This window comes from Molossus molossus, unplaced genomic scaffold, assembly GCF_014108415.1.
Source record: "Molossus molossus isolate mMolMol1 unplaced genomic scaffold, mMolMol1.p scaffold_m16_p_17, whole genome shotgun sequence".
In the NCBI taxonomy this organism is placed as follows: Eukaryota; Metazoa; Chordata; class Mammalia; order Chiroptera; family Molossidae; genus Molossus; species Molossus molossus.
In genome coordinates, this window is record NW_023425352.1 from 1,631,590 (window position 1) to 1,658,447 (window position 26,858).

General features: G+C 52.6%; 1 protein-coding gene across 1 annotated transcript in view; it reads left to right on the plus strand.

The window, feature by feature from the left end:
• The window catches only part of LOC118632667 (deleted in malignant brain tumors 1 protein-like), a 163,148-nt gene that overhangs the window by 74,362 nt on the left and 61,928 nt on the right, over nt 1–26,858 (plus strand). Inside the window, 8 exon segments of the mRNA XM_036265900.1 lie at nt 8,717–8,751; nt 14,128–14,445; nt 14,561–14,666; nt 15,517–15,685; nt 18,388–18,404; nt 18,715–18,913; nt 24,951–25,035; nt 25,949–26,020. Of these exon segments, the coding sequence (XP_036121793.1) occupies nt 8,717–8,751; nt 14,128–14,445; nt 14,561–14,666; nt 15,517–15,685; nt 18,388–18,404; nt 18,715–18,913; nt 24,951–25,035; nt 25,949–26,020 (1,001 nt within the window).

Here is a 26,858-nt window from a genome sequence, read left to right on the forward strand (position 1 = left end):
TGTGGCTGCTGCCCGTCCCCGTGGTCCTTCTTCAGGGAGCAGGTACAGCATGGAGGCCCGGGCCCCTGGGCTCAGCCTGTTCCAGGCTGGGAAGGAAAAGTGTGGGTGTTTCTACACAGTCCCTCCACCCACTGTGGGGAGCTCACAACGAAAACCAGCCAGACAGGGCTTTTCCTGCGTTTAACGCGATCTGACCGCGGGGTGAGATGTTGCTGGCATAGCCACCAAATGCGTAATCATGACCGACTCCGGGAGCTTGGGTCGTCTTTTCTGTAGGATTTGTTTTCTGTGAGCAGGGCACCAGGCAACTGATGCTCTTGACAAGCCTGGCTCTGTGTCCAGGATTCTGGAGAGAGATGGATTAAGAAGGAGCAAAGGGCCCTGGCCGGTTTGGCTCAGCGGTTAGAGCGTCGGTCTATGGTCCTGAGAGACCCGGGTTCGGTTCCCGCTAAGGGCGCGTACCTCGGTTGCAGTTTGTCCCCGGCCCTGGTCGGTTGTGCGGGTGGCAGCCACTCGATGTGTTCTTTTCACATCGATGTTTCTCTCTCTCTCTCTGTTCCTCTCTCTCCCTCCCACTCTACCTGAACAAAAAATGGAAAAATGTCCTCGGGTGAGGATAAAAAAAAAAAAAGAAGGAGCAAAGGTCAGGCTGTGGGGTAATGAAGGGTGTTGAGCATGTTCTTTGGCTCGCATTTTGACATTTAGCAGGAGACGTATTGAGCTATGGCCATGATGTCTCTCCTGTTGCTGAATGGAGTTGGACAATGTACCCTAAAAGAATACCCTGGCTTGAGATATTCGACCTGACAGAAAATCAGCTGGACTTGATTCCTGAAGTCTTCTAACCTGAAAGTCGGTATTTTTTGTTTAAGTCCTCTTAAGGGAATTCTACTTGAATATGGAACCGAACTAATTGAAGCTGTCCACGTAATCTCAATTATTTGTATCATTATTTAGGGGGAACTAGTAAAGCCCTCGGTCACTTAGCTCTCCTATTCACACTAACAAATAAAAGCGTGGAATTACTCTGGGACAGCAAATAGCTTGAATAGAATTTGTATTCACCATCAAGAAAAACCTAACTCGCCTCCCACAGAATAGTGTCGGTTGTAGAATTAATAATCCGGCTCTTTTTTTTATTCTGCAAGTAATTGATTAGGCACGTTCACGTCAGCCATTCACACGTATTTGTTAGAACATGCGAGGGTGTTGAAAGGATTTAGGTGATTCCTTGAATTCTTTGCGATCTGGGCCATGTTTTTCATTCATATGTCTGATGATGTCTGGGAATATGGCTTAGGGGCCAGAGGGTCTGAGTAACCCAGGCCCTAAGCCCGTGTTCCCAACCATGTGAATTTGGGCCTGTCTCCCCATCTGTCCATGCTGCGCCTCCTCCCACGTACACGGGATAATTCACCGGATTGTTGGGGAGATTTAAGGGAATGATGTTTGTAAATTACTTGGAAGAGTTCCTCCAGCCTAGGAAATGCTAAGTCAGCGTTAACTCTTATAGATGCAACACTCTAAACTGTGTATCCTCAGGGCAGAAGAGAGGAAGGTATAGCTGCTCAGATTCAGAAGATAGCTTTTCCCGGGATGTATCACTCCCCAAGAAACCACGACATTTTCCTCTTTTGCTACTTCAGCAGTAGGTTCTGGTGATACTCAGTGTTGTCAGCATACGCGGGGGAGGGGATGTTCCCCCAGCTGGTCGGTACTGGGCAGGTGGCCATTCTGGAGAGTGCCACCAGGTATACGTGGAAACTGGACGGAGCTTTCTTTCTTTAATTTTTTATCCTCACCCGAGGACATTTTGTTTCCATTTTTTATTCAGATAGAGTGGGAGGGAGAGAGAGAGAAACATCGACGTGAAAGAGACACATGAGTGGCTGCCACCCACACGATCAACCAGGGCCGGGGACAAACTACGTGCCCTTAGCGGGAACCAAACCCAGGTCTCTCCAGACCGCAGGCCGACGCTCTAACCGTAGAGCCAAACCAGCCAGGGCTGGCCGGGGCTTTCTAAAGCTTACCACTTTTCAAGTTTCTGAGTTAGGTCAAAATTCAAGTTCATTGTATTGGTTCCAACGTGGCTTTGGGAATGTCGTCACAGACACGGTGGACAGTGACCCCCGGAGCAGTCGGGATGACCCTCACGGGCCTTATTGGAAGCGCATTGCTGCTCGGGGAGGTGGGACTGGATTCTGACTCAATCTGTTTGAAGTCAGGTGTTAGGGATGTGGGACAGATGCGGGCAGGGAGTGGGGAGATGACCCCCTCAATCTGTTTGAAGTCAGGTGTTAGGGATGTGGGACAGATGCGGGCAGGGAGTGGGGAGATGACCCCCTCAATCTGTTTGAAGTCAGGTGTTAGGGATGTGGGACAGATGCGGGCAGGGAGTGGGGAGATGACCCCCTCAATCTGTTTGAAGTCAGGTGTTAGGGATGTGGGACAGATGCGGGCAGGGAGTGGGGAGATGACCCCCTCAATCTGTTTGAAGTCAGGTGTTAGGGATGTGGGACAGATGTGGGCAGGGAGTGGGGAGATGACCCCCTCAATCTGTTTGAAGTCAGGTGTTAGGGATGTGGGACAGATGTGGGCAGGGAGTGGGGAGATGACCCCCTCAATCTGTTTAAAGTCAGGTGTTAGGGATGTGGGACAGATGTGGGCAGGGAGTGGGGAGATGACCCCCAGGAGGGGACAAGTGTGTTTGAAGATTTCTGGGAACGGCAGAAAAGCCACCCGGAATTCAGTGATGCTCTTAAGACAACACCTTCAGAGCTACTCCATCCCGCGTGGGAAGCAGCACAGAGTAGATCCCTGGGGGCAAAGGTCAGCCTCACTCCGGTCCCGTCCCCTCCTCCCCTCACACTGAGAAATCCCATCTCAGAGACAAAGTCACCGAATGTGTTTTGAGGACAGCCCTGTCCTTCCTCTGCCTGCTCCCGATTTCCCTGACAGTTGCTAATTTTCTGCCAGTACTTGCCTCACTGAGGGTCCCTGTTCTTACACTCAGGGGCCCGTTTCCCGGCACCACTGTGGGCACAGCAGAGGGCACCCCCTTAATAGTCTGCATAAATGTGCGAAAAGCAATGACCAAAATAAACACGGCGGGATTCTGGGGTAGTTTCCCCCGAGTGGCTGAGGCACCGCAGACACGACACGCGGCCTCGGCTGTTATCACGGGGCTGTTTTCTCAAGGCCGGCCCGGCTCCTCCTCCGCCTTGGCCGCTCGAGGCTTCTGTCCGCGCTGAACCTCGCCGCTGCCTCGCCCCGGTGTGCACTGCCCTGGGTAGTTTAGAGAAGAGTGTTCTCGACTCCCCGGAGCCCGCGGATTAGTGATCAGATGTGGCTTCACAGGTGTTCATCGGTCCCCGTGCCGATTGCACAAGCGTCGTCCGGACAAGGGGGCCAGTGAGACCTTCCGGGAGCAGCCGCCAGCAACGCCCAGCAGGTCTCCCCGCTATCAGGGCTCTGCGGCCGCAGACCGCTGCCCCCCCATCACCGTTGGCGTGGCTCGGTCATGTCGGAAATGTGAGGACAGAGGGCGCCTTGTTGGCCACGGGAAAAGGAAGGGCTAGTTCTGAAAATGTGGTTGTTTCCTGGTGTAGAATTTATCTGATCAACACAATCCAAGTTAAATAGTTAAAAGAGTCTCCAGAAACCACACTGTGGTCAAGTTACAGTCTTGATCTGTGGTTCTGCATCTGCCCGGCCTCCAGGTTGGACCCTGGCCACAAACCCTGTCCTTCCCTCCCGCCCACAGACCCCACCCGGGGCACTCAGCCTGGGCTTCCGTCCCTGGGCACACGCACGCGCACACGCACACACACACGCACACGCACGCGCACGCGCACGCACGCACACACACACATGCGCACACACGCACGCGCACATGCGCACACACGTGCACGCACACGCACACACACACGCCCACACTCAGGACCGACTTGTCTCGCCCACCCTCTCCTCCCTGTCCACACCAGGAATTCCCCAGGGATCAGCAGGGCTAGTTCCTTCCCCTACTTCGAAGTTTGGTCCATGAGGCCAACACTGACCACGCTTCGAGCACCCCAGGCCTTGCCGCCACGTCTGGTGGTCTTAGCACTCAGCACTCTTAAAAGACCGTGTCACTGCCTTACCGGCTGTTTTCGTTTTGTTCATTGACTGCTCCCCTCCAGGACACGTGAGGGCCACAAGGACAGGGGTCTTTCTCCGCTTTGTCCAGTGATGGCCACCAACAGCCAGATTAGTCCTTGACACTTGGAAGGTGCTCGGTGACCTGGCTGGGGTGGGACATGGGGGTGCGGGGGAAAGAAGTGAAGAGAAGCAGAGTGTCTAGGACCGTGACAGGCTGGACACGTTGTGGACTAAACGTCCGGATGCTGGACGCCCCCCCAGCACTGCCTCTGGTCAGCTGTGGGGTCTGGGAAAGGCCCTCGGCTTCTCTGTGCCTCGACGTCTAATCTGTCCCGGGGCAGCGAGACCGTGGAGTTGATTTCAGTTACATGAAGGCACCTGAGATAGGAAAAGTGCTCAGACTCGTGACAGCCACGCAGGGGCACAAGGGGTCTCCTGAAGTCCCCGTCCCCACAGAGACCTTGCCACACGTCTGGCCCCTCGACTGCATCCTGGGTTCGACCTGGCAGTTGACAACAGTGATCCTCCCGGGCTCTGCATGTCTCTGTCCCCAGGACCCCTCCCAGTGACAAGGCGCAGCAGGTCTTCCCTGGGGACACGTAGGTTGAAGTGGACTCCTGCAAATCTCAGCCCAGCAGCGTCGTGGGCCCGTGTGCCGGCTGCTCGGCCCACTGGGCACGGGGCCGCGTCCTAGCGGCTAAAAGAAGCAGGTGGGGCGGGAGAGCAGGGCCCGCCACCCGTGCCGCCTGGGGCTTCCTCGTGTGCCCCGAGCAGGGAGCACCGGGGACGGGACAGAAAGCACCGCCATGTCTGTGAGCAGCAAGCTGACACCTCGTCCTCCCCAACGCCTCCTTCACGAGCCAGGCCCCAGCACGGCAAATGAACGAGCTAACGCTCCTGAAATAACCTCCCAAAGGAAAAATCTGTCATAAAAACAGAGGGAAAATTTATGTAAAAAGACCAGCTCAGGAGGTACGAAAAACATCAAATTAAAACTAAAAGGCATGGTTGAATTTATGTGTCAATTCGAGCTTAATTAAAGGACATGCTTCCAGATTAACTGTGCCTAGCTAAGCTGCGGAATAAAATATACTGGCTGGCAACAGCTGGGTGGACCCGTACAAACACCTGTCTGGTCAAAAGGAAGGCCCAGGAAGAGCTTAGGAAGAGGCGATGAAGACAAGGTGTGTGTCCCAGCCAGTGTGGCTCAGTGGCTGGAGCATCGTCCTATGGACTGAGGGGTCCTGGTTCGACTCCCGGTCAGGGCACGTGCCCAGGTTGTGGGCTGGATCCCCAGTAGGGGGCGTGCAGGAGGCAGCCGATCAGTGTTTCTATCTAACAGATGTTTCTCTCTCTCTCTCCCCCTTCCTCTCTCTAAAAATATCAATAAAAACATACTAAAATTTTTTTTAAAAAAGAAAAGGTATGTGTGTGTTGTGTGTGTGTGGGGGGGGTGTCTGTTTACATTTATTTTTTGTTTCTCTTTCCCTTCCACTTGGCTGTTCCGTTGGGTGTGGGTCAGAGCAGACGGTCTGCACAGGCGTAGGTCCCGCCTGTCTGTGCGCGAGGAGCCGGCCTCCTGGTCGGACGCCTGCCGGGTCTGCGGGTGGACAGCCAGCCCGGCTCGTGCTGACCTGCAAGCATCTGTGTGGGTGGGGTCAGCAGCCATCCGATCTCAGGCAGGAGCGCCCACACTCTCCTGTCTGGGGTCACACGCTTTCGTTTCGAATTGGTTTGGAATGGGATCCGGGAGGACGCCGGCCCTTTTCTGACATGCTCTCTCGTTCCCACAGGGGCGGAGACCACGCGCCTCAAGCCTGCACTGGGTGAGTCCCCGCTCTCGTTTCACACCCTGACCTCACTCTGAGCGGCCTGGGCCGGCGACAGGCAGGCCGCACAGGGCACGTGGACTGCGAGCGGGAGGTTCGGGCACCGGATCCTCCTCTGTCAGCTCCACGCCCTGGGCCTGCGGGGATCCCACCGCCAAGCTGAACGGCCGCTGGGCACTTCCTCTCGTGAGCCACCGCTTCCTGCTCATCTCGTCAGCAGGGTGTAAGGTCTCCTCTCGCGTGGACGTTTTTCTTTTCCGGATGGAATTGCAGTTCAAAGCGCTGTCCCCGCCACCACGGGGAGGGGAAATCTTGGTCAATTACTTGCATAGCTTCTGCACCTGTTCACCGTGTACACTTTCCCCCGTGGGCCTGTGGAGGGCATGTATACTTTTGCATCCGACCAGCCACGGGAGTCTTACCCCCTCCTCCGAGGTCGCCGAGGGCTCCCTGCCGATGCCCCCAGGCAGGAAGCTTCCCACGGTGAATTCGCAGTGTTAGTCCTTTCTCGGGGTGCGTTTTCTGTTCCGTTTAAAACCAGAATGTTTTTGTTGGCTTCTCAGAGCCGCATTCGGAGGGGAGGCGTTCCACGTGTATCGCCACGTGCTACGCACTTGTCCGTGTACTAGGAGACGGGTTGCTCCTGCAACTAGCGGTCCCAGGGGGCGGATGTTCGAGGCGGCTGCGGGCACTGCCCAGGAGCTGTGGGGTGAAGCAGGGACGTGGGTTTGGTGGCAGGAGGTCTCAGTGTGAGTTCCGTCCCTGCCGCCTCGTTAGTGTGACCTGGGCTGGGCCACTGCGTGTCTTGAAGAGGGGACAGAAACGCCTCATTCACGAGCTCCGTTTGGGTTGAACGGGGCCCTGTACATGGAACGATGAGATGAGCCCCTTTTCACCGCCTGCTGGTGATGCTCCAGGCGCTGTTCTCACACCTCTGCCTGCAGAGGGACCGCGCAGTAACGGACTCTCCCAGGAATTAGTTCTCTACCTCGGGGCGAGCGGATCTTCTCTGCAAAGGGGCAGGTGGGCACTGTTCTAGGCTCTGGGGCACAGACGGTCACTGCTGCGTTTACTCGGCTCTGCCCTGTGGCATGAAAGCAGACGGGGACAGGTTGTGGACGGATGGGCGTGCCCGTGTGCCAGTAGCCCCGCAGCTACCAGTCCAGGTGCCGGGCGGGGCCTGAACCACAGGCCCTGTTTCCAGAGCCTCGCTCCAGGGACGGAATGAACTCTGCACACCTGGCGGGCACGGTCACTTTGTTTGCATGGCCCCTTATGAAGTGGGTGCCACTGTGATTCCCGTTTTACCTTGGATGAAACGAGGCCTATAAAGCGAATCCACTTGTCCAAGGCCGCGGAGTCAGCAAGGGGTGCAGCTGCTCATCTGTTAGACGTTAGGGTACCTGGCTTGGCTTTTATGGAGAGCTGGTGTTTAAGATGGGCGTATTCTTCCCATTTAGCTATTTCTCAACCCAGAATCCTCAGAGCCTCCCTGCCCCTCCCTCGCCCTCACTCCACACAGACAAGCTCTAGAAACTTCTCTGGCTCCCCTTTCAAAATGCATGCTGAGCCCTGGACGGTTAGAGCGTCGGCCTGCAGTCCAGAGAGACCCGGGTTCAGTTCCCACTAGGGGTGCGTGCCTCGGTTGCAGTTTGTCCCCAGCCCTGGTTGGTCGTGCGGGAGGCAGCCACTCGATGTGTCCCTTTCACACTGATGTTTCTCTCTCTCTCTTCCTCTTTCTCCCTCCCACTCTATTTAAAAAAAAAAAAAATGCATGCTGAGTAGTGGCCAGTTTCTCAGTGGTTAGAGCGTCAGTCTGTGGTCCAGAGAGACCCAGGTTCGGTTTCCGCTAAGGGCACGTACCTCGGTTGCAGTTTGTCCCCGGCCCTGGTTGGCTGCCTCCCGCACAGCCACTTGATGTGTCCCTTTCACATCGATGTTTCTCTCTCTCTCTCTCTCTGTCCCTCCCACTCTATCTGAACAAAATATGGAAAAATGTTCTCGGATGAGGATTAAAAAAAAAATGCGTGCTGAGCTGACAAGCATCTCCTGCTCCAGGGGTGCAGCTCGCGTCCACAGCCCCTCACCTGGCGCCCTGATTTTGGCTGAACTCTCTAAATGGTCTTTACCTCTCTCTTCCCCTCCAACACACACACAAAGCGCCCGGTGGCCCCCATGCGAAGGCTGGCTTCCTTTCAGGAGACACCGCTCCTGGAGCACGGAACCCCGTTCTGCGGCACGGTCTTCATCCCCTTCACGGCCCAGGAGGCTGAGGGCGGAGCTGGGTGCTCAGTTCGACAATCAGCTGGGTTTGGCTGATGGGTTGTTTTCCCACTTACTTCTCTTTCATCCATATGATCATTAATCATATGTTTCATATTTTTTCTGGTCTTTCTATGCAAAGTATATATATACATATATATGTGTGTATATATATGTGTGTGTATATATGTGTGTGTGTGTGTGTATGTATATATACACACACTGTCAGTCATCTGAAATCTGTAGCATTCATGGATATATATATATATCCATTTTAAATACCAGCTCTCCATAAAAGCCAAGCCAGGTATATATCTATATCTATATCTATATCTATATCTATATCTATATCTATATCTATATCTATATCTATATATCTATTATAAACATATATATAACACAGATTAACAGGAATATTTATCAAGGGCCCAGGAGGAGCTGTATGATCCTCTGGGTCCTGAGAGAGGCCTGCACTAGGAGCTCAGATGGGAACATGCCATGTCCTCCTGTGCTGGTCCCCGTTGGGAGCCGCTGCCCCGGACAGGCACGTGGTCTGCGCTCTGGGGGCCCTGGCTTGGTCTCGGGGGCGGGCATTCTGAAGCCATGACCTCTAAAAGCTCTTGCAAGCCATCAAATCAGCAAATACTTCCGAGCGCCTGTCATGCCCAAGGCATTGGGTCACTGCTGCTCACCTTTCATTTCTGACATCACATCGACGATTTGTTCAAGATCGATAAGTGTTTAAGGTCAAAGATATTCAACCTAATGAAATAACAACATGTCTGTGTTTCTCGTACCCACAGATGACAGCGACTCGGCAACCATGTTATTGGGTAAGAGAACACTTTTTGCCATTGTCCCTGGGATAGCTCTAATTGCCCACCCAGACACAGAGAAGAAGTAGGTAAGAGTTGCGGCTGAGTTATTTTCCTCAGTGACTCGTAACCTGCCTCTTACAGCCGAGTTTGTCTGGGCTCATGTTCAGGGTATTACCCCCGACGGAGTCTCTAAACGCCAAGGGAACAGGATGGCTGGTTTGAATCAATCTGAAAACCCCTTGGACTGCAGTGGTTTCTTTGTCTTTAAGCATCATTTTGGCCAGCAGCTCTTCAAACTCTTTCAACTTTTACAAACAATGTGTTTTGAATTTTCTTTGGAGGAAACATCATTTGAGCACGTGTGATATTTGCTTATGTCTGCACTTTTGTAACAAAGGGCCACCAACGCAGGGGTTTAAGCCAGGCCAACGATTAGCTTGCAGTTCTGCAGTTCACACGGCCAGGCTGAGTCCACTGGGCTGAAGCGAGGGGTCCCCCAGAGCTCTGCTCGCTCCGGGGGCTCTGACTCTTCTCCGGCCTCCGGACCCACTGCACCCTCACCTCCAGCTGCAGCCTTAGTCCCCTGGGCCGGTAACCAAACATGTCTGCAGGTCTGGGAGGGGCAGCGTGCTAGCCTGTGCCTATTTTCCCCTTCCGTAAGCACATGCTGAGAATCTATTACGAACCAGGCCCCGTCCTCGGCTCTGATAGAAACTTGCGAAAGTTCTTGCTGTCACAGAACTCCTGGTCTGGGAAGAGGGGCTGGGGAGGACACAGGAAGCACAGATGAGCCAAGTGGAGACGTGGAGACCGTCTCAGACGGTGTGCGCGGTGAGATGAACACGCGCTAGGGCAGGACGCGGGCGTGTGTGTTGGCACAGGCAGTCCTCTCTGAAGGGACGGCATTGGAGCTGAGGCTGATTACCCGCAGTGAGCCGGGGGAAGGTCTAGGAGAGGAGGTTCTGGGCAGAGGGAAGAGATGTGCGGGGTTCTGAGGCAGGGGCTCCCTGGTCAATGTCAAGGGGTGGAAACAGCCAGTGGGGAGCAGGGAGCGAGAGGCGGTGTGGTCTCCGTGGTCAGAAACAGAGACAAGGACTGGGGCGTGTGAGGTGTCTTAGAGATGATGGCACAGGCTTGGATATTATTCCAAATACAACAGAAAGTCTCTGGAAGGTTTTGAGTAGCAGGAAATGGTCTGATTTACGATTTACCAGCCTGTTCTAGCTTCTGGGACGAGAGTCGGTGATGTGTATCAGAGGGAGAGAGAGGGGGGAGAGGACCATTTAGAAAATTTCAGCCAAAATCGGGATGCAGGGTGATGGGGCTTTGGACGTGAGCGTCTCTGGGGGCCCGTGTTCTGCCTGCCGGGCTGTCTGTCAGAGGCGTTCTGTAGCTGCTAGCTCAGCGGTGCTGAAGCAGCCACACCACTCGGGCGCTCGGTGAGCTGTGTGCCGGAACCGCAAGCAGAGAGAAGGCGGGCGTGGGAGAGGGCTGGGTCTCCCTGCCCACGGTGGTCTCCCTGCCGTGTTCCTTACGGATACTGCGAGTCGCGCCCGCGGCTGGATGCTGCGTGGAGTCTGGTCTCAGATGGGAGAGAACGCAGGACCCTGTGGACTGTGGCGGGGTCCATGCTGGGGCGAGACCAATGACCTAGAGAAGACACACCAGCAGTAGAACAGGCCGAGGGCCCCGGCCAGTTTGGCTCAGTGGTTAGAACGTCGACCTGCGGACCAGAGAATCTTGGGTTCGATTCCGCTCAAGGGCACGTACCTCAGTTGCGGTTTAGTCCTGGCCCTGGTCGGGGTCATGCGGGAGGCAGCCAGTCGATGTGTCTCATATCCATGTTTCTCTCCCTCCCTCCCTCCCACTCTATCTGAAGATAAATGGAAAACTATCTTTAAGTGAGGATTTAAAAAAAAAAAAAAGCCAAGGAACGAAATAAGCAGAACATGTGGATCAAAGCACTGGGGGTCCTGGTTCAGACCACCCATCAACACAGGGGGAACGTTGAGACCCCAAACACATAATTCTTACCACAAAACACTGAGCACCCGCCCTCGGACATGGAGTCTGGGGGCAGAGGAGGCGGGGAGGGCGGAGCTGAGCCGGACCGCGGTCAGGGGCGAAGAGGTCACTTCCAAGTCAAGGCAAAGCTGCATCTTGTGAGATCACGGGGAGCCCTGGCTGGCCTCGCCCCTCCCCGCTCAGCGGGAGCACGATGTTAACAAGTGCGTCTTCATTCCAGTCCTACCTGCTGCCATCTCGTCCCAGCTCCCCGCTGTGACCGCGGCACGGCCAACCTCCCCAGGTAGGACCCCCATCCCTGTTACCCCAGCTCCTCCACGGTACCGTCACGGTCGCCAGTGGTCCGGCCGCCGCCGGAGAGCTGACCCCCACCTGAGCGCGTGATGAGGAGACAGGGACAGGCGGACCCTGAGCCGTCTGCACTCAGGCCGCCCGGCTGCACTTTACGTGGGATATGGTCTGTAATTTTACTATCAAAGAGCATCATAGCTTAAGGCTCCTCATTTCACTCGTTCTCACAAGTACAAAGAGGAAGGGGGAGGGGCTGTGTCGTCTGTGTGTGTGTTAGGGTGAGGGGACCCTGTAAGGTCACTGCTTGTCCTGCGAGTCTGAGAAATACACTGGAGCCCTGGCCCAGTACCCGGGAAGTGTCCCCCTGGGAAGACTTCATTACCCTCCCCGGCCCTGGTGAGCAGCGGCCACCGTGAGGGGCCTTTCATTCCATCGTGGTGCTGGTCGGTGCTGCCCCCACTGTTCCATCACCTGTAACTGCTGACTTCTCAATCACATCGTCATTTAATTCACACTCGCACCATCCTGAGGGCGGTTTTAACGAGTCCTTTAACCCGCACAGTCTGTGTGGCTGCCGAGCTCCCGATATGGCGCCACCTGGTGGTGCGTCAGATACACTCCGGATCTTCCAAAGACCAATGTGCACTTGGTCTCCTTAACTTTCATTATGTTGATTATGTGCTGAAATGATTATAATATTTTGGATATACTGGATTGGATGAAATGTATGATTTAAATTAGTTTTACCCATTTCTTTTTACTTTTTCTAAAAAATATTTTTTCTTTGTTGATTTTAGAGAGAGAGGAAGGGAGAGGGAGAGAGAGAGAGAAGCATCGATGAGAGAGAACATCGATTGGTCACTCCTGCACACCTCCCACTGGGGATCAGGCCCACAACCTGGGCATGTGTCCTGACCGGGAATTGAACTGGCGACCTCCTGGTACATGTGCCTTGCTCACCACTGCACCTCGGGCACCCATCACGGGACTTGGTGCAGCCTGGGCACCCAATCAAAGTTTCCTGAATCAGTGCACAGATGTGGAGGCGGTGTGTATGTGGACGGGCAGCTCCACCCCTCCTGGGCCACTTCAGTCTTGGAGGAGAGCAGTCCAACTAGACAGTGCCCAGTGCACAGTGGGGGCGAGTCCCTCCGCTCGGGGACACGGGCCTCACTCTGAGAGACACCGCATCCCCCCTTTTCCTGACCTCCCTGCTCAGAAGGAAGTAGTAGCTTTGCACCTGCAAGCAAAGTAACGAAACCAGTCCCTCTGATGAATGTATTTCTTTTTCAGCCTCAGCAGAGAAAGAAAAGTTACCAGCTGTCTTATCAGGTAGAGCAACACTTCTGCCACTGGCCCTACAGATCCACGCTTTACCGGCTGGGAGGTACAGACAGGTGGAGCGTGTCCCTCCGTCACACAGTGTCCTCCGTGGGTGGGGTCATCCGCGATAACAAGCATTCTTAGAATACAAGGGTTTTTAAAACTTTTGCCCAGTTCCTCAATGGCTTATTTTACTACTGCTGAGCACCCCGTGCAGAACCTGGGGTTCTGGTAGATTAAAAGGGGCGAGGCATTGGGGGGCAGCCGGATGACCTTTAGGCGTTTCATCTGCCCCCTGAACTTGACTGCGATCTCATTAGACAGCGGCTCGTCCTCTCTGAGCACGTGGCCAGGCCAGATGTTCCGGTCCGGCGTGGTGTTGCTGGCGGCTCTCGCCAGCTGCTGGCCGAGTCCTTCTCTGGGGAGACTTCGTCTGCGCAGGAAGGAGACGTTTCTGTCCTACCCACCGTTTCCGTGTCATTCTAGTGCTACCTGTGGCTGACTCGCCGCCTTCGAGTCGTGCAGCTGATGTTCCTTGGCTCAGCCCCTCAGGTCAGTCACCTCCTCACGGGACGTGCCACTGTGCTGTGAACCCCAGGGGGGCACTGCAGCCAGGGGAGGAGCTGGGACCTGCACAGGGACCATAGCGAGCGGACACAGCCCCCGGGACCTGCCCCACCTTCTCCCACACGGCCGACATCTGAACACCCCACCTTCCGGCTCTCCCGCAGGACCATTTTAAGTCCAGACAACACAGAGAATAAGAAAGCAAATAACTTTTACCTGCAGTGACGGTGCCCACATTTTCTTATATTGGTCTTCCAGGCTTATGAAGAAATGAAATGTTATAGGTGCCTTTGAAGTTCCCCAGATCCCCCAATCCCTGTTCTCCGTCTGCCTGAGAGACAAGTACCCCTTGAACTGTGTGCATCTTTATAGCTCATTTCTAACATTTTTACAAATGTGAACTCTGAGATCTCCATGCATGTGATTTTGTGTCTTACATTCACACCATGATGGCAGTCCCAGGGGATCAATTTGGTCCCTTTTATTCTTTGCTCAATGTTAACGTTGTTGAGAGTCATCCGTGTTGCTATATACAAGATATCTAGATAGATCAATGTTACTGCTTGTAATGGCTGTAGTGTTACATTTTTGAAGACGCAACTTGACTTGCGCATTTGCCCACTGGCGGCAGTACGTTTCCTTACTGTTTTATGGGTGCCCCGCGGACACCAGGTTCCAACTTGCCGACGCTTGAGAAGTACCTGTTCTGCCCGGCACATCACACGGCGGTGGAATTGTTAAGCCGTGTTTGGCTAGAACTCACTTTTAAATGTGGAGAAATAACAAAACTCCCCCTGATTTGTGAGCTAGGCAACGAGGATGCGTATAACAGGTAAGTTTAAAAAAACGGGCTTTTCTTTTCATTTCCGCAGACAACCAGCCCACGATGAGGCTCGTCAGCGGTCCCGGGAGGTGCTCTGGACGGGTGGAGGTTTTCTACCAGGGCACCTGGGGGTCTGTGTGCGGTGACGGCTGGGGGCTGAAGGAGGCTCAGGTCGTGTGCAGGCAGCTGGGATGTGGCCAGGCGGTGTCTGCCCCCCCGGGCATCCACTTTGGCCCTGGCTTTGGGAAGATCCTCCTGGACAACGTGCACTGCAGCGGTGAGGAGAGCCACCTGGCCCTGTGTGCCCACGACACCTGGTTCACTCACAGCTGTGGCCACAAGGAGGATGCCGCCGTCATCTGCTCAGGTGAGGAGTCTTTGCCTTCAGGTGACTTGCAACAGAGTAGACTGTCACAGACAATGGTAGCTGAGCCGGGCCTCCTCCCGTGAGGGTTGCCGGTCTCCTCTCTCCGCACCCACAGGTTCTCTAGCGGCGGACCACTCCCCTCCAGGTAAGACTGATGTGGGCTATTTCTGTGTTCCCTCCTACTTACTTCAGTCCTGTCTGGCTGATATTTATCCTGTGCGGTAGAAATGGAAAGCAAAGGACCCTGCTAAATCAAGCTTTAGGAAGTTCACGGAGGCTGGTTTGATTTCACTTGCAACCTAAAAGGCTTTCCCAGGCTAGATGTCAACCCACCATCACCGACGGAGCTCAGGACTCAGATCTGTGGTGTTGACCTTGGTCTCCTGCACTCGGTCTCACCTGCTAGTCCTGGCCTGAACGGCCTCTCTTCCGGGCAGCTGCCCGAGGGTAGATCCCAGGCACCGTTTAGGGTGTGGCATGGGGGAGAGCTCAACACAGAAGAGTTACATCAGCAAAAGAGGGTTTAGAAATTAGCTAGCGGTACACAATACCCAGATGCAGGAACTTTCCCACATCAGAACCAAATGGCTGGGCAAGACAGGACTTTTCGGGGGCAATTGAAGGACTATAATTAACAGTCATTGACTTTAGTTTTCCATGACTATGCCCATGAGTGATCACAACTCACTTATCGAGAGCAAATGGCCATTTTCTTTTCAGAGCAATCAGCATCTGTCTGGTCTGTGGGCCCTAATTCTTTTTAACAGGAAATGAAATAAGATCAGTTGAAAAATTATAGTTATATGATATTGGAGTAACTTTGCTGCTAGAAAAAACCATGGGGCTCTTTCAATCCTTTCTTTATTTTTTTATCCTAAAGCTGTGGTTTTTTAACTTTACTTCTCACCAGTATTACCCTGAATATTTATTAAAAACACTGCTGGGCCTAGAGTGGGTTGTAAGAACTTGCATTTCCAGTAGGTCCAGCATGCTTACATGTGGTAGGGGACCACACTTTCAGAATTACTGTCTTAAAACAAATGAGAAATCTTTTTTTGTCCTCAAAAGCAGAAGCAGAATTATCATCAACTTTATCATCAACAACATCCTCATCGTCATCATCATCTTCTTCATCATCACCATCTTTGCCATTGTCAGCATTGTCGTCGTCATCATGGTCATCAACTGCATCAGCATCATCACTGACATCAGCATCATCTCCACTGTCATCATCACCACTGTCACTAACATCATCACCACTGTCATCTGCATCATCACCACTGTCAGCATCATCACCACTGTCACCAGCATCATCACCACTGTCATCTGCATCATCACCACTGTCAGCATCACCACTGTCAGCATCATCACCATTGTCATCCTCATCATCACCACTGTCACCATCATCATCACCACTGTCAGCAGCATCATCACCACTGTCAGCAGCATCATCACCAGTGACACCATCATCATCACCACTGTCACCATCATCATCACCACTGTCAGCAGCAGCATCACCACTGTCACCAGCATCATCACCGCTGTCAGCATCATCACCACTGTCACCAGCATCATCACCAGTGACACCAGCATCATCACCACTGTCAGCATCATCATCACCACTGTCAGCAGCATCATCACCACTGTCAGCAGCATCATCACCACTGTCAGCATCATCATCACCACTGTCAGCATCATCATCACCACTGTCACCATCATCATCACCACTGTCAGCAGCAGCATCACCACTGTCACCAGCATCATCACCGCTGTCATCCTCATCATCACCACTGTCACCATCATCATCACCACTGTCAGCAGCAGCATCACCACTGTCACCATCATCATCACCACTGTCAGCATCATCATCACCACTGTCAGCATCATCACCACTGTCACCAGCATCATCACCAGTGACACCAGCATCATCACCACTGTCAGCATCATCATCACCACTGTCAGCATCATCACCAGTGACACCAGCATCATCACCACTGTCAGCATCATCATCACCACTGTCAGCAGCATCATCACCAGTGACACCAGCATCATCACCACTGTCAGCATCATCATCACCACTGTCAGCAGCATCATCACCAGTGACACCATCAACATCACCACTGTCAGCAGCAGCATCACCACTGTCAGCAGCATCATCACCACTGTCAGCAGCATCATCACCAGTGACACCAGCATCATCACCACTGTCAGCATCATCATCACCACTGTCAGCATCATCACCAGTGACACCATCATCATCACCACTGTCACCAGCATCATCACCACTGTCAGCATCATCATCACCACTGTCAGCATCATCACCAGTGACACCAGCATCATCACCACTGTCAGCATCATCATCACCACTGTCAGCATCATCACCACTGTCAGCAGCATCATCACCAGTGACACCAGCATCATCACCACTGTCAGCATCATCATCACCACTGTCAGCATCATCACCAGTGACACCATCATCATCACCACTGTCACCAGCATCATCACCACTGTCAGCATCATCACCAGTGACACCATCATCATCACCACTGTCAGCATCATCACCACTGTCAGCAGCATCATCACCACTGTCAGCATCATCATCACCACTGTCAGCATCATCACCACTGTCACCAGCATCATCACCAGTGACACCATCATCATCACCACTGTCAGTATCATCATCACCACTGTCAGCAGCATCATCACCAGTGACACCAGCATCATCACCACTGTCATCATCATCATCACCACTGTCAGCATCATCATCACCACTGTCAGCATCATCACCACTGTCACCATCATCATCACCACTGTCACCAGCATCATCACCACTGTCAGCAGCATCATCACCACTGTCAGCATCATCACCACTGTCAGCAGCATCATCACCACTGTCACCAGCATCATCACCACTGTCAGCAGCAGCATCACCGCTGTCACCATCATCATCACCACTGTCACCAGCATCATCACCACTGTCAGCAGCATCATCACCACTGTCAGCATCATCACCACTGTCACCAGCATCATCACCACTGTCACCATCATCATCACCACTGTCAGCAGTAGCATCACCACTGTCAGCATCATCACCACTGTCACCAGCATCATCACCACTGTCAGCATCATCATCACCGCTGTCACCATCATCATCACCACTGTCAGCATCATCACCAGTGACACCATCATCATCACCACTGTCAGCATCATCATCACCACTGTCACCATCATCATCACCACTGTTACCATCATCATCACCACTGTCAGCAGCAGCATCACCACTGTCAGCATCATCACCATTGTCACCAGTATCATCACCGCTGTCATCCTCATCATCACCACTGTCAGCATCATCACCACTGTCATCATCATCATCACCACTGTCAGCAGCAGCATCACCACTGTCACCATCATCATCACAATTGTCAGCAGCAGCATCACCACTGTCAGCATCATCATCACCACTGTCATCCTCATCATCACCACTGTCACCATCATCATCACCACTGTCAGCAGCAGCATCACCACTGTCAGCATCATCACCACTGTCATTCTCATCATCACCGCTGTTACCATCATCATCACCACTGTCAGCAGCAGCATCACCACTGTCAGCATCATCACCACTGTCACCAGCATCATCACCACTGTCAGCAGCAGCATCACCAGTGACACCAGCATCATCACCACTGTCAGCATCATCATCACCACTGTCAGCATCATCACCAGTGACACCATCATCATCACCACTGTCAGCATCATCACCACTGTCACCAGCATCTTCACCGCTGTCATCCTCATCATCACCACTGTCATCATCATCATCACCACTGTCAGCATCATCATCACCACTGTCAGCATCATCACCAGTGACACCATCATCATCACCACTGTCAGCATCGTCATCACCACAGTCACCAGCATCATCACCACTGTTACCAGCATTATCACCACTGTCAGTATCATCACCACTGTCACCAGCATCATCACCACTGTCAGCATCATCATCACCGCTGTCACCAGCATCATCACCACTGTCAGTATCATCACCACTGTCACCAGCATCATCACCACTGTCAGCATCATCATCACCACTGTCACCAGCATCATCACCACTGTCAGCAGCATCATCACCACTGTCACCAGCATCATCACCACTGTCATCCTCATCATCACCACTGTCACCAGCATCATCACCACTGTCACCAGCATCATCACCACTGTCATCCTCATCATCCCCACTGTCAGCATCCTCTCCACTCTCACCAGTATCATTACCACTGTCATCCTCATCACCAATGTCATCATCATCACCACTGTCACCAGCATCACCACTGTCATCAGCATCACCACTGTCATCCGCATCACCACTGTCATCCGCATCACTACTTTCATCAGCATCACCATTGTCAACATCATCACCACTGTCAGCATCACTGCCACTGTCATCAGCATCAGCATCACCACTGTCATCACCAGCATCACCAGCATCACCACTGTCAGCATCATCACCACTGTCAACATCACCACCATCATTACTGTCATCACCACCACTGTCACCAGCATCACTACCACTGTCTCCAGCATCACCACTGTCATCAGCATCATCACCATCAGCCCCAGTGTCTCCAGCATCACCACTGTCATCAGCATTATCACCAATGTCATCTGAATCATCACCACTGTCATCAGCATCACCACTGTCATCAGCAACATCACCACCAATGTCACCAGCATCACCACCACTCTCACCATCATCGCCACTATCATCAGCATCATCACCACCATCATCACCATCATCATCACCACTGTCATCAGCAGCATCACCACCACTGTCACCAGCATCACCACCACTGTCACCAGCATCACCACTGTCATCACCATCACCACTGTCAGCAGCATCACCACTGTCAACATCACCACCATCATTACCGTCATCACTGCCACTGTCATCAGTATCATCACCACCACTGTCACCAGCATCACCACCACTGTCACCAGCATCACCACTGTCAGCAGCAGCATCTCTATCATCACCTCTGTCACCATCATCATCACCACTGTCATCATCATCACCAATGTCATCATCACCACCACTGTCACCAGCATCACCACTGTCATCAGCATCATCACCATCATCCCCAGTGTCTCCAGCATCACCACTGTCATCAGCATTATCACCAATGTCATCAGAATCATCACCACTGTCATCAGCATCACCACTGTCATCAGCAACATCACCACCAATGTCACCAGCATCACTACCACCCTCACCATCATCACCACTCTCACCATCATCACCACTGTCATCAGCATCATCACCACCACTGTCACCAGCATCACCACCACTGTCACTAGCATCACCACTGTCATCAGCATCATCACCATCATCACCACTGTCACCAGCATCACCTCTGTCATCATTATCATCACCTCTGTCACCATCATCATCACCACTGTCATCATCATCACCAATGTCATCATCACCACCACTGTCATCATCATCATCATTACTGAAATCATTAATATCAACACTGTCATCAGCAGCAGTACCATTATCAGCAGAAACCAGTCTACTTAGTAAGTTAAATTTTGTATTTGTGAATCACTTCCTTGGCTATTTTTACTTTATGTGTTTTTATGGTATGTATAGAAAGAGCTAAGCATTCAAACAAGAGTATTTAAGTAAATTATTAAGCTATCTCCCAACATCTGGTATTATGCAAACAGACAGGTCTCTGTGGATGAATTAATTTTCCATTTATAGCTAAGAGGACTTCTTTTCATCTGACCACCATCATCCAAATACTCATCACTTCCTCCTGCCTGGATGACCACAGGTCCCTCCTACCTGGCTTCCCTGCCTACAGGTTCCCAATATTCTATTCCATTGTTTGCATGCACTCAGAGTTACCTTTTTTTTTTTTTTAAAGTCAGGCTTAATTGAAATATAATTTACCTCTAGTAAAAATCAGCATGTACTTCAAATAATTTGGTAAATTACAGTTGTGTAACCATCACCAACATCACGATATAGAACATTTCCATTACCTTAAAATGTTCTTTGTTCCCGTTATAGTCAATCCCCTCTCCTGACCCCCCAGATCATGGCAACCCCCGATACGATTTCTGTCCCCATCGGTTTGCCTTTTCCAGGATAGGATGAGAGTTACAGTTGCTCTACATCCTCACCCGCATTTTCAGATTTTCTATTTGTTGTCCAGCCATTAGTCTCTCTACTATAATGAGATAGTGATGCCTCCGTGCAGTTTCATTTGTCTTTCTCTAATGACTAATGAGATGGAGCATATTTTCACAGGCTCATCTGCACCTTTGTTTAGGCGAAGTGTGTGTTCAAATGTTTTATCCTTTTATAAAAACTGAGCTGTCTTTTATTACTGTGAGATAAGACAGTTCTCTATTTATTCAGGATATGAGTATTTTCTCAGGTATGTGTTTTGCACATTGTTTTCACTCCGTCAATGAGCTGTCTTTTCATTTTCTTAACAGTGCTTTTTTAAAAAGTAGAATCTTTAAAATTTTAATGAGGTTGAATTGACCATGTTCTTTTCCTTTAATGAATTGTGCTTTTGTGTTTTAACTAAGAAAACTTATTTAACTAAAAGTCTCTCAGATTTTTTTCTAGAAGTTTTAAATTTTTCATTGAACTCTATGACCCATATTTTTTTTTATCCTCCCCCGAGGACATTTTTCCATTTTTTGTTCAGATAGAGTGGGAGGGAGAGAGAGAAACATCGACGTGAAAGGGACACATAGAGTGGCTGCCACCCGCACGACCCAACCAGGGCTGGGGACAAACTGCAACCGAGGTACGTGCCCTTAGCGAGAACAGAACCTGGGTCTCTCTGGACCACAGGCCGAGGCTCTAAGTGCTGAGCCAAACCGGCCAGGGCTAATTGACTCATTTAATATGATTTAAGGTGTAAACCTAATGACATTTTTTCTATATAGCTATCTAATCATCTCAATGCCATTTTTAAAAAAATGCTCATATCTCTACTGAAATACTTTGGTACTTTGTTAAAAATTAAATAACCATAAATGCACGTGTCTATTTCTAAACCCCCTCCTTTGTCCGCTGATTTATGTGGCTATTCTCATGGTCACATCACTGTCTTGATTACTGTGTCTTGAGAGTGAATCTTGAAATCAGGTATATAAACACTCAAACTTTGTTCTTTTTTATTCTTTTTCAGAATTGTGTTGGCTAAGCTAGGTTTTTTGCCAGCCATATAACATTTTAGAATCAACTTGTCAATTGCTACAAAAAATGTCTGCTGGGAATTTTAATTTAGATTGTATATTTTTTTTTTAAGGAAAATTGACATTTTAACAATAATGAGTTTTTTGATCCATCAACACAGTATTGCCATCCATCTATTTATTTAGGTCTCTAACTTATCAATAGTCTGCATCTTTTTGTGTGCAAAGTTTGCATGTATTTGTTGAACTTATCCATAGAATTGTATGGTTCTGATGCTATTGTTAACGGTATTTTAAACTTTTTTTCTCAGTTTTTATTTTTGTGACCAGTGAGTTAATTCCACCCCCCTCCCCAAATAACAAAGCATTTATCAAATTGGGGAGAGTAAGACAATTTTTAAATTTATTCACTTCTGAACTTATAGACCTCTTTCCTGCCCATCAGACCCGTGTTGGTCAGGAAGCCGATGTTCAAGTGGCAGAGTGAGAATGAGACCCCGGAGCTGAGCAAGTGCGTCTTTCGGCTGGAAGTTCACCAAGCCCCTTAGAACTTCCTTATATTTCACACTATTACTTTTATATGTTTCCCTTGATTTGTTTTTAGGGAGAAATGAAGGGCAAGAGAGATAGAAACATCAATGTGAGGGAGAAGCATCGATCGGCTGCCTCCTGCACGCCCCCTACTGGGGATCGAGCCCGCAACCTCGGCCTGTGCCCTGACCGGGAATCGAACAGGGACCTCCCAGTCCCTGGGACGATGCCCCACCCACTGAGCCACATCGGCTGGGCGGGAGTTTTATTTTTTAAGGAGCCAGCTGGGCCAATACATATTTACCGAACGCATACAGCAGTATCAGTCTGTAGACACTGCATTTTTTTTAGGTTTCCTTAAATATGATGTTCTTAAGCTTGTCTCCTATTTTTTAAAGATTTATTTCTCCCAAGCCAAGGATTCAAGGGTATGTTTACCATGAACATAATATAGATGAGTAAAAAGTTAAACAGTCTCATTTGAGGATGCTGATGGTGACCTGCTTAGATGAACCCAGAGAGAACAGGGAGCTTCCGAGGGTCTGATAACGCGCCTCCAGCAATGTCCACTTTGTTCCCTGTACCCTGCTGACCGGCCGTGACCTCGCTCTGTTGTACCTTCCAGAGGACGGCTTCTCGGGACCCTCACCGACCACCGCCCCCGAGGCCTGGACGCCTCCCCCCGCAGGTATGCGAAGCAGTCCCTGAGACATGAGGCTGGTGGGCGGCGCGGGGGAGGCACCTTCCGAGTGGGGCCCACAGGCGGAGTGGGGGTGGGACGCAGCTCCCCGACGGGCTGTGGGGTTCAGAGCAGTCCTCGCCACCTTTCCGAGTCTTGGTGTCTGCACCTGTGACGTGGGAGTCCACCTCCTGCCACGTGAGGTGCTGTGAAGGTGAAGATACGTGTACGCGACGGCACTGGACGCACCAACAGCGAGTGCAGTTCCTGCCCTCAGTGCCCTGTCCACAGCGAAGCCCTGGAAACGACCTCTGGGCCACAGACCGAGGCGCCGAGACAGGGGGGCCTGGGAGGCACGGGCTCTGCTGGGCCACGGCCCGCCCGCGGAAGTCCCGCTGCTCGTTTCATCGGTGTATGGACGTCTCGTGTCTGTCCCTGTCCGCGGAGGGGCTGACGTGGACAGAGCGTCTGGTGCAGAACTTAGGAACCCTGGGGTTTCTTCAAGAGAGCTCCTACTTTGGAGCAGGGATGTAGGTCTCACCGAAGGGGGTTGAATCGAAGCCCATTCGGCTGGTCAGCACACGTGTGCACGGGCACCGTGGGAGCCCGCGTGTTCCCAGTGTGGGTGTGATCCCGTGGGGACGCCAAGGAGGAGGGAAGCCTCTCAGACACAGACAGGCCCGTCTCCCATGTGTCTCCTCCTCATGCCTCCCCAGGAGCCCGAAGGCTCATGGGCAACCGTGTGGTGACCTCTGGGACCTGGCCGAGGCCACCGCCGCATGGCGCCAGCTGCAGCCGGGCTAGGCCGTGGCAGTGCCACAGGGGCCCACGACGTGCAGAGCGTGGGCAGCAGAGCCGCCCAGGGCAGTGCATGCACGGGGGGGGGGGGGCACCACGCAGGCAGCTGGGGACCCAGGCCTCCCAGGCCGGGCCTGGTGACCTTCCCAGACCCGTGTGTCCCTCTGATTGACTGTCCCAGGCTGTCCCGATCCTACCCCGCTAGCAGCTGGAATAACGTCTCTGAATGACAAGCCCCCCGGCCGCCCTCCTCAGCACCCGAGGCCCCGGGGTAGCACCGACTGCGGAAGCTCTCCCGGGACACGCACACCTGCTGCCTGGTCTCAGGTCCCCACCCCAGGAAGGGACAGACCCTCAAAGGCAGGCTCTGCCCTTGTCCTTCGTCCCACAACTCCCTGAATGAGGGGCGCTCGCGGCAATACCCACCGGCCGCGATGTGATAACATGCCCATCTCTCCACACCGACAGGTGCGGATTCCACAGCGGCTCTGCCCACAGGTAGGACGTCGCGTGGGGCGTCATCTGCTACGCTCAGCATGACAGCGAGATCGCGAGGCTTAGGGTCAGATCCAGTTTGATTCCCAGCTTCACCCGCTCGCTCAGCGGTGCTCTCCGCAGGCCGACAAGCATTGGGGCCGGCGGCGATCAAACCCCTGCCCGACCCCTCGTGGGCCCGCACCCTGACGGGAGAGACGCACGTACCACATGCTCACCCTCAGCTGTGTGACCCCAGCCACGTGACATTGTCTCTCCATCCCATTTCGCCTCGATTCCTCTGCGTCAACGTAGGAATAACATAGAGAATTGAATAAGAAGATGATTTTCTTTTGTTTGTTTATCCGCACCTGAGGATATTTTTCCATTAATTTTTAGATAGAGTAGAAGGGAGGGAAGAGGAGAGAGAGAGAGAGAAACATCGATGTGAGCGAGACAGATCGAGCAGCTGCCTCCTCCCCAACCCTGTCCAGGGCTGGGGACTGAACCTGCAAGTCTGGTCCGTGCCCTTGACCAACAATCAAACCTGTGACCCGTCGGTCGGTGGGCTGAGCCAAACCGGCCGGGGCAAGAACATGAATTGGACGATGCCAAGATCCCTGGCAGATGCAGCCGCATCCTTGGGTCCCATCCCCACCTAAGGGAGGCAGTGGGGGGCGGGGGGGTGGAAGGGATCCCGAGCTGTAGGAATCTGATCCGGGCTCTTCTCTCTCCACCTGGATGACCTCGGCCTCCGTCTCATGTCATTGAACAGGCACATTGGACCCCATGCCCCTAGAACTCTATGCCTCTGACCTTCTGTGACAACAAGGGGAGAGTATGCAGCCACGTGGGCCAAATGAGCTCGCTGTGCCACGGGCAAAGTGAGGGGCTTTCGTCGTAAAACAGAGGCGAAGGTCTCGTAGTAGAAATTGGGGGACACTCTCCCCTCCGACATTTTATTATGAACATATACAGCAGCGTTTGAGGAACTTAACGATGAAACCCTGCCCAGCCTCTGTGATGAATGTATCGATCCATCGATCGTTGCTCTGTTCACCCAGCACCTCATCTTATTTTTAGATTAAGGTGCAATTTGTTTGCCATTAAATTCACCCATTTTAAGGTCCGGTTTGGTGAATGTGGGTAATTGTGTAACCACAGTCAAGATACAGAGCCATGCCCTGGCTGGTTTGGCTCAGCGGTTAGAGCGTCGGCCTGCGGTCCCGAGAGACCCGGGTTCGGTTTCCGCTAAGGGCACGTACCTCGGTTGCAGTTTGTCCCCGGCCCTGGTTGGTCGTGCGGGTGGCAGCCACTCGATGTGTCCCTTTCACATCGATGTTTCTCTCTCTCTTCCTCTCTCTCCCTCCCGCTCTATCTGAACAAAAAATGGAAAAAATGTCCTTGGGTGAGGATAAAAAACAACAACAATTGCCCTGGCTGGTTTGGCTCAGTGGTTAGAGCGTTGGCCTGTGGTCTGAGAAACTGCGGGGCGACTGTCGCTTTGTTCAGGTGACGTCACCACTCCCCCGGGGAGAAGGCAGTGAAGACAGAGAGGGCAGCCAACCAATGGCTCCTGCACAGCAGTCCGCTGGGCTCACCGCCTCCGAGCTCAGCTTTTGCAAGCGGCCCCGGGATGCGTGTCCCTCTGTCAACAGGCCGTGGTGCCCCGTCTGCCCTGAGTGGGGAGGGGGGGTCACTGTCCTTGGAAAGCAGTGTCGGCATGACCCCCGGAGCCCCAGGAGGAGGCGGGGTTCTGCCTGTCCCCTGATGACCCCCTTCCTCTTTTCCCATCAGCAGCCCATGAGAGCTCACTGCCCACGCCATCGGCACCGCCAGAGGCTCAGCGCCCGCCTTCTGCCCCTCCAGGTAAGGCCGCTGCTGTGTGTGCTGTGCCTTCCGATCGGCTTTGCTCATCGGACAACGAGTGAGCGATGAACACGTGCAGGTACTCAGGTGGGCAAGGTAGGGTTACAGTGCGAGTACGGGAAACGGGGTTACCCTGGTATCACCAGCATTGGTTCGTTGCTGTATCATCGTCCATGTGAACACCTGTTGCCCCCCCTACAGAGGGTCGTTGGGGACAAGTATAGTGATGAACAAAACAGACCCCACGTGGCTCCGTCCACTGGAGGGGGTGTTCCAGCAGGGGGGTGGATACATGATGAGGAGCTCAGGCCGCCATGGGTGCCCAGAAGGGGGTCTCCATCCCGATCGGAGGGTCAGGGCGGGAGGAAACAGTACCAAAGCCCAGAACTGAAGGGTGAGGGGCCAGGCGGGGAGGAGCCAGGTAGCGGGGCTCCCTGTGGGCTGCAGGTGGGTGACATGAACATGATTTCTTTTTTTTTTATCCTCACCCGAGGGCATTTTTCCATTTTCTGTTCAGGTAGAGTGGGAGGGAGAGAGAGAGGAACAGAGAGAGAGAGAAACATTGATGTGAAAGGGACACATCGAGTGGCTGCCACCCGCACGACCAACCAGGGCCGGGGACAAACTGCAGCCGAGGTACATGCCCTTAGCGGGAACCGAACCCGGGTCTCTCCAGACTGCAGGCCGACGCTCTAACCACTGAGCCAAACCGGCCAGGGCTGAACATGATTTCTGATTCCGAGCATGGGGCTGGCCAATCACCACACAGGGCCAGCCAAGAGTGAGCTGACTCTTCAGGGGGCTTTGCTGTGATCAGGAATGAGGGACACTTCAGGAT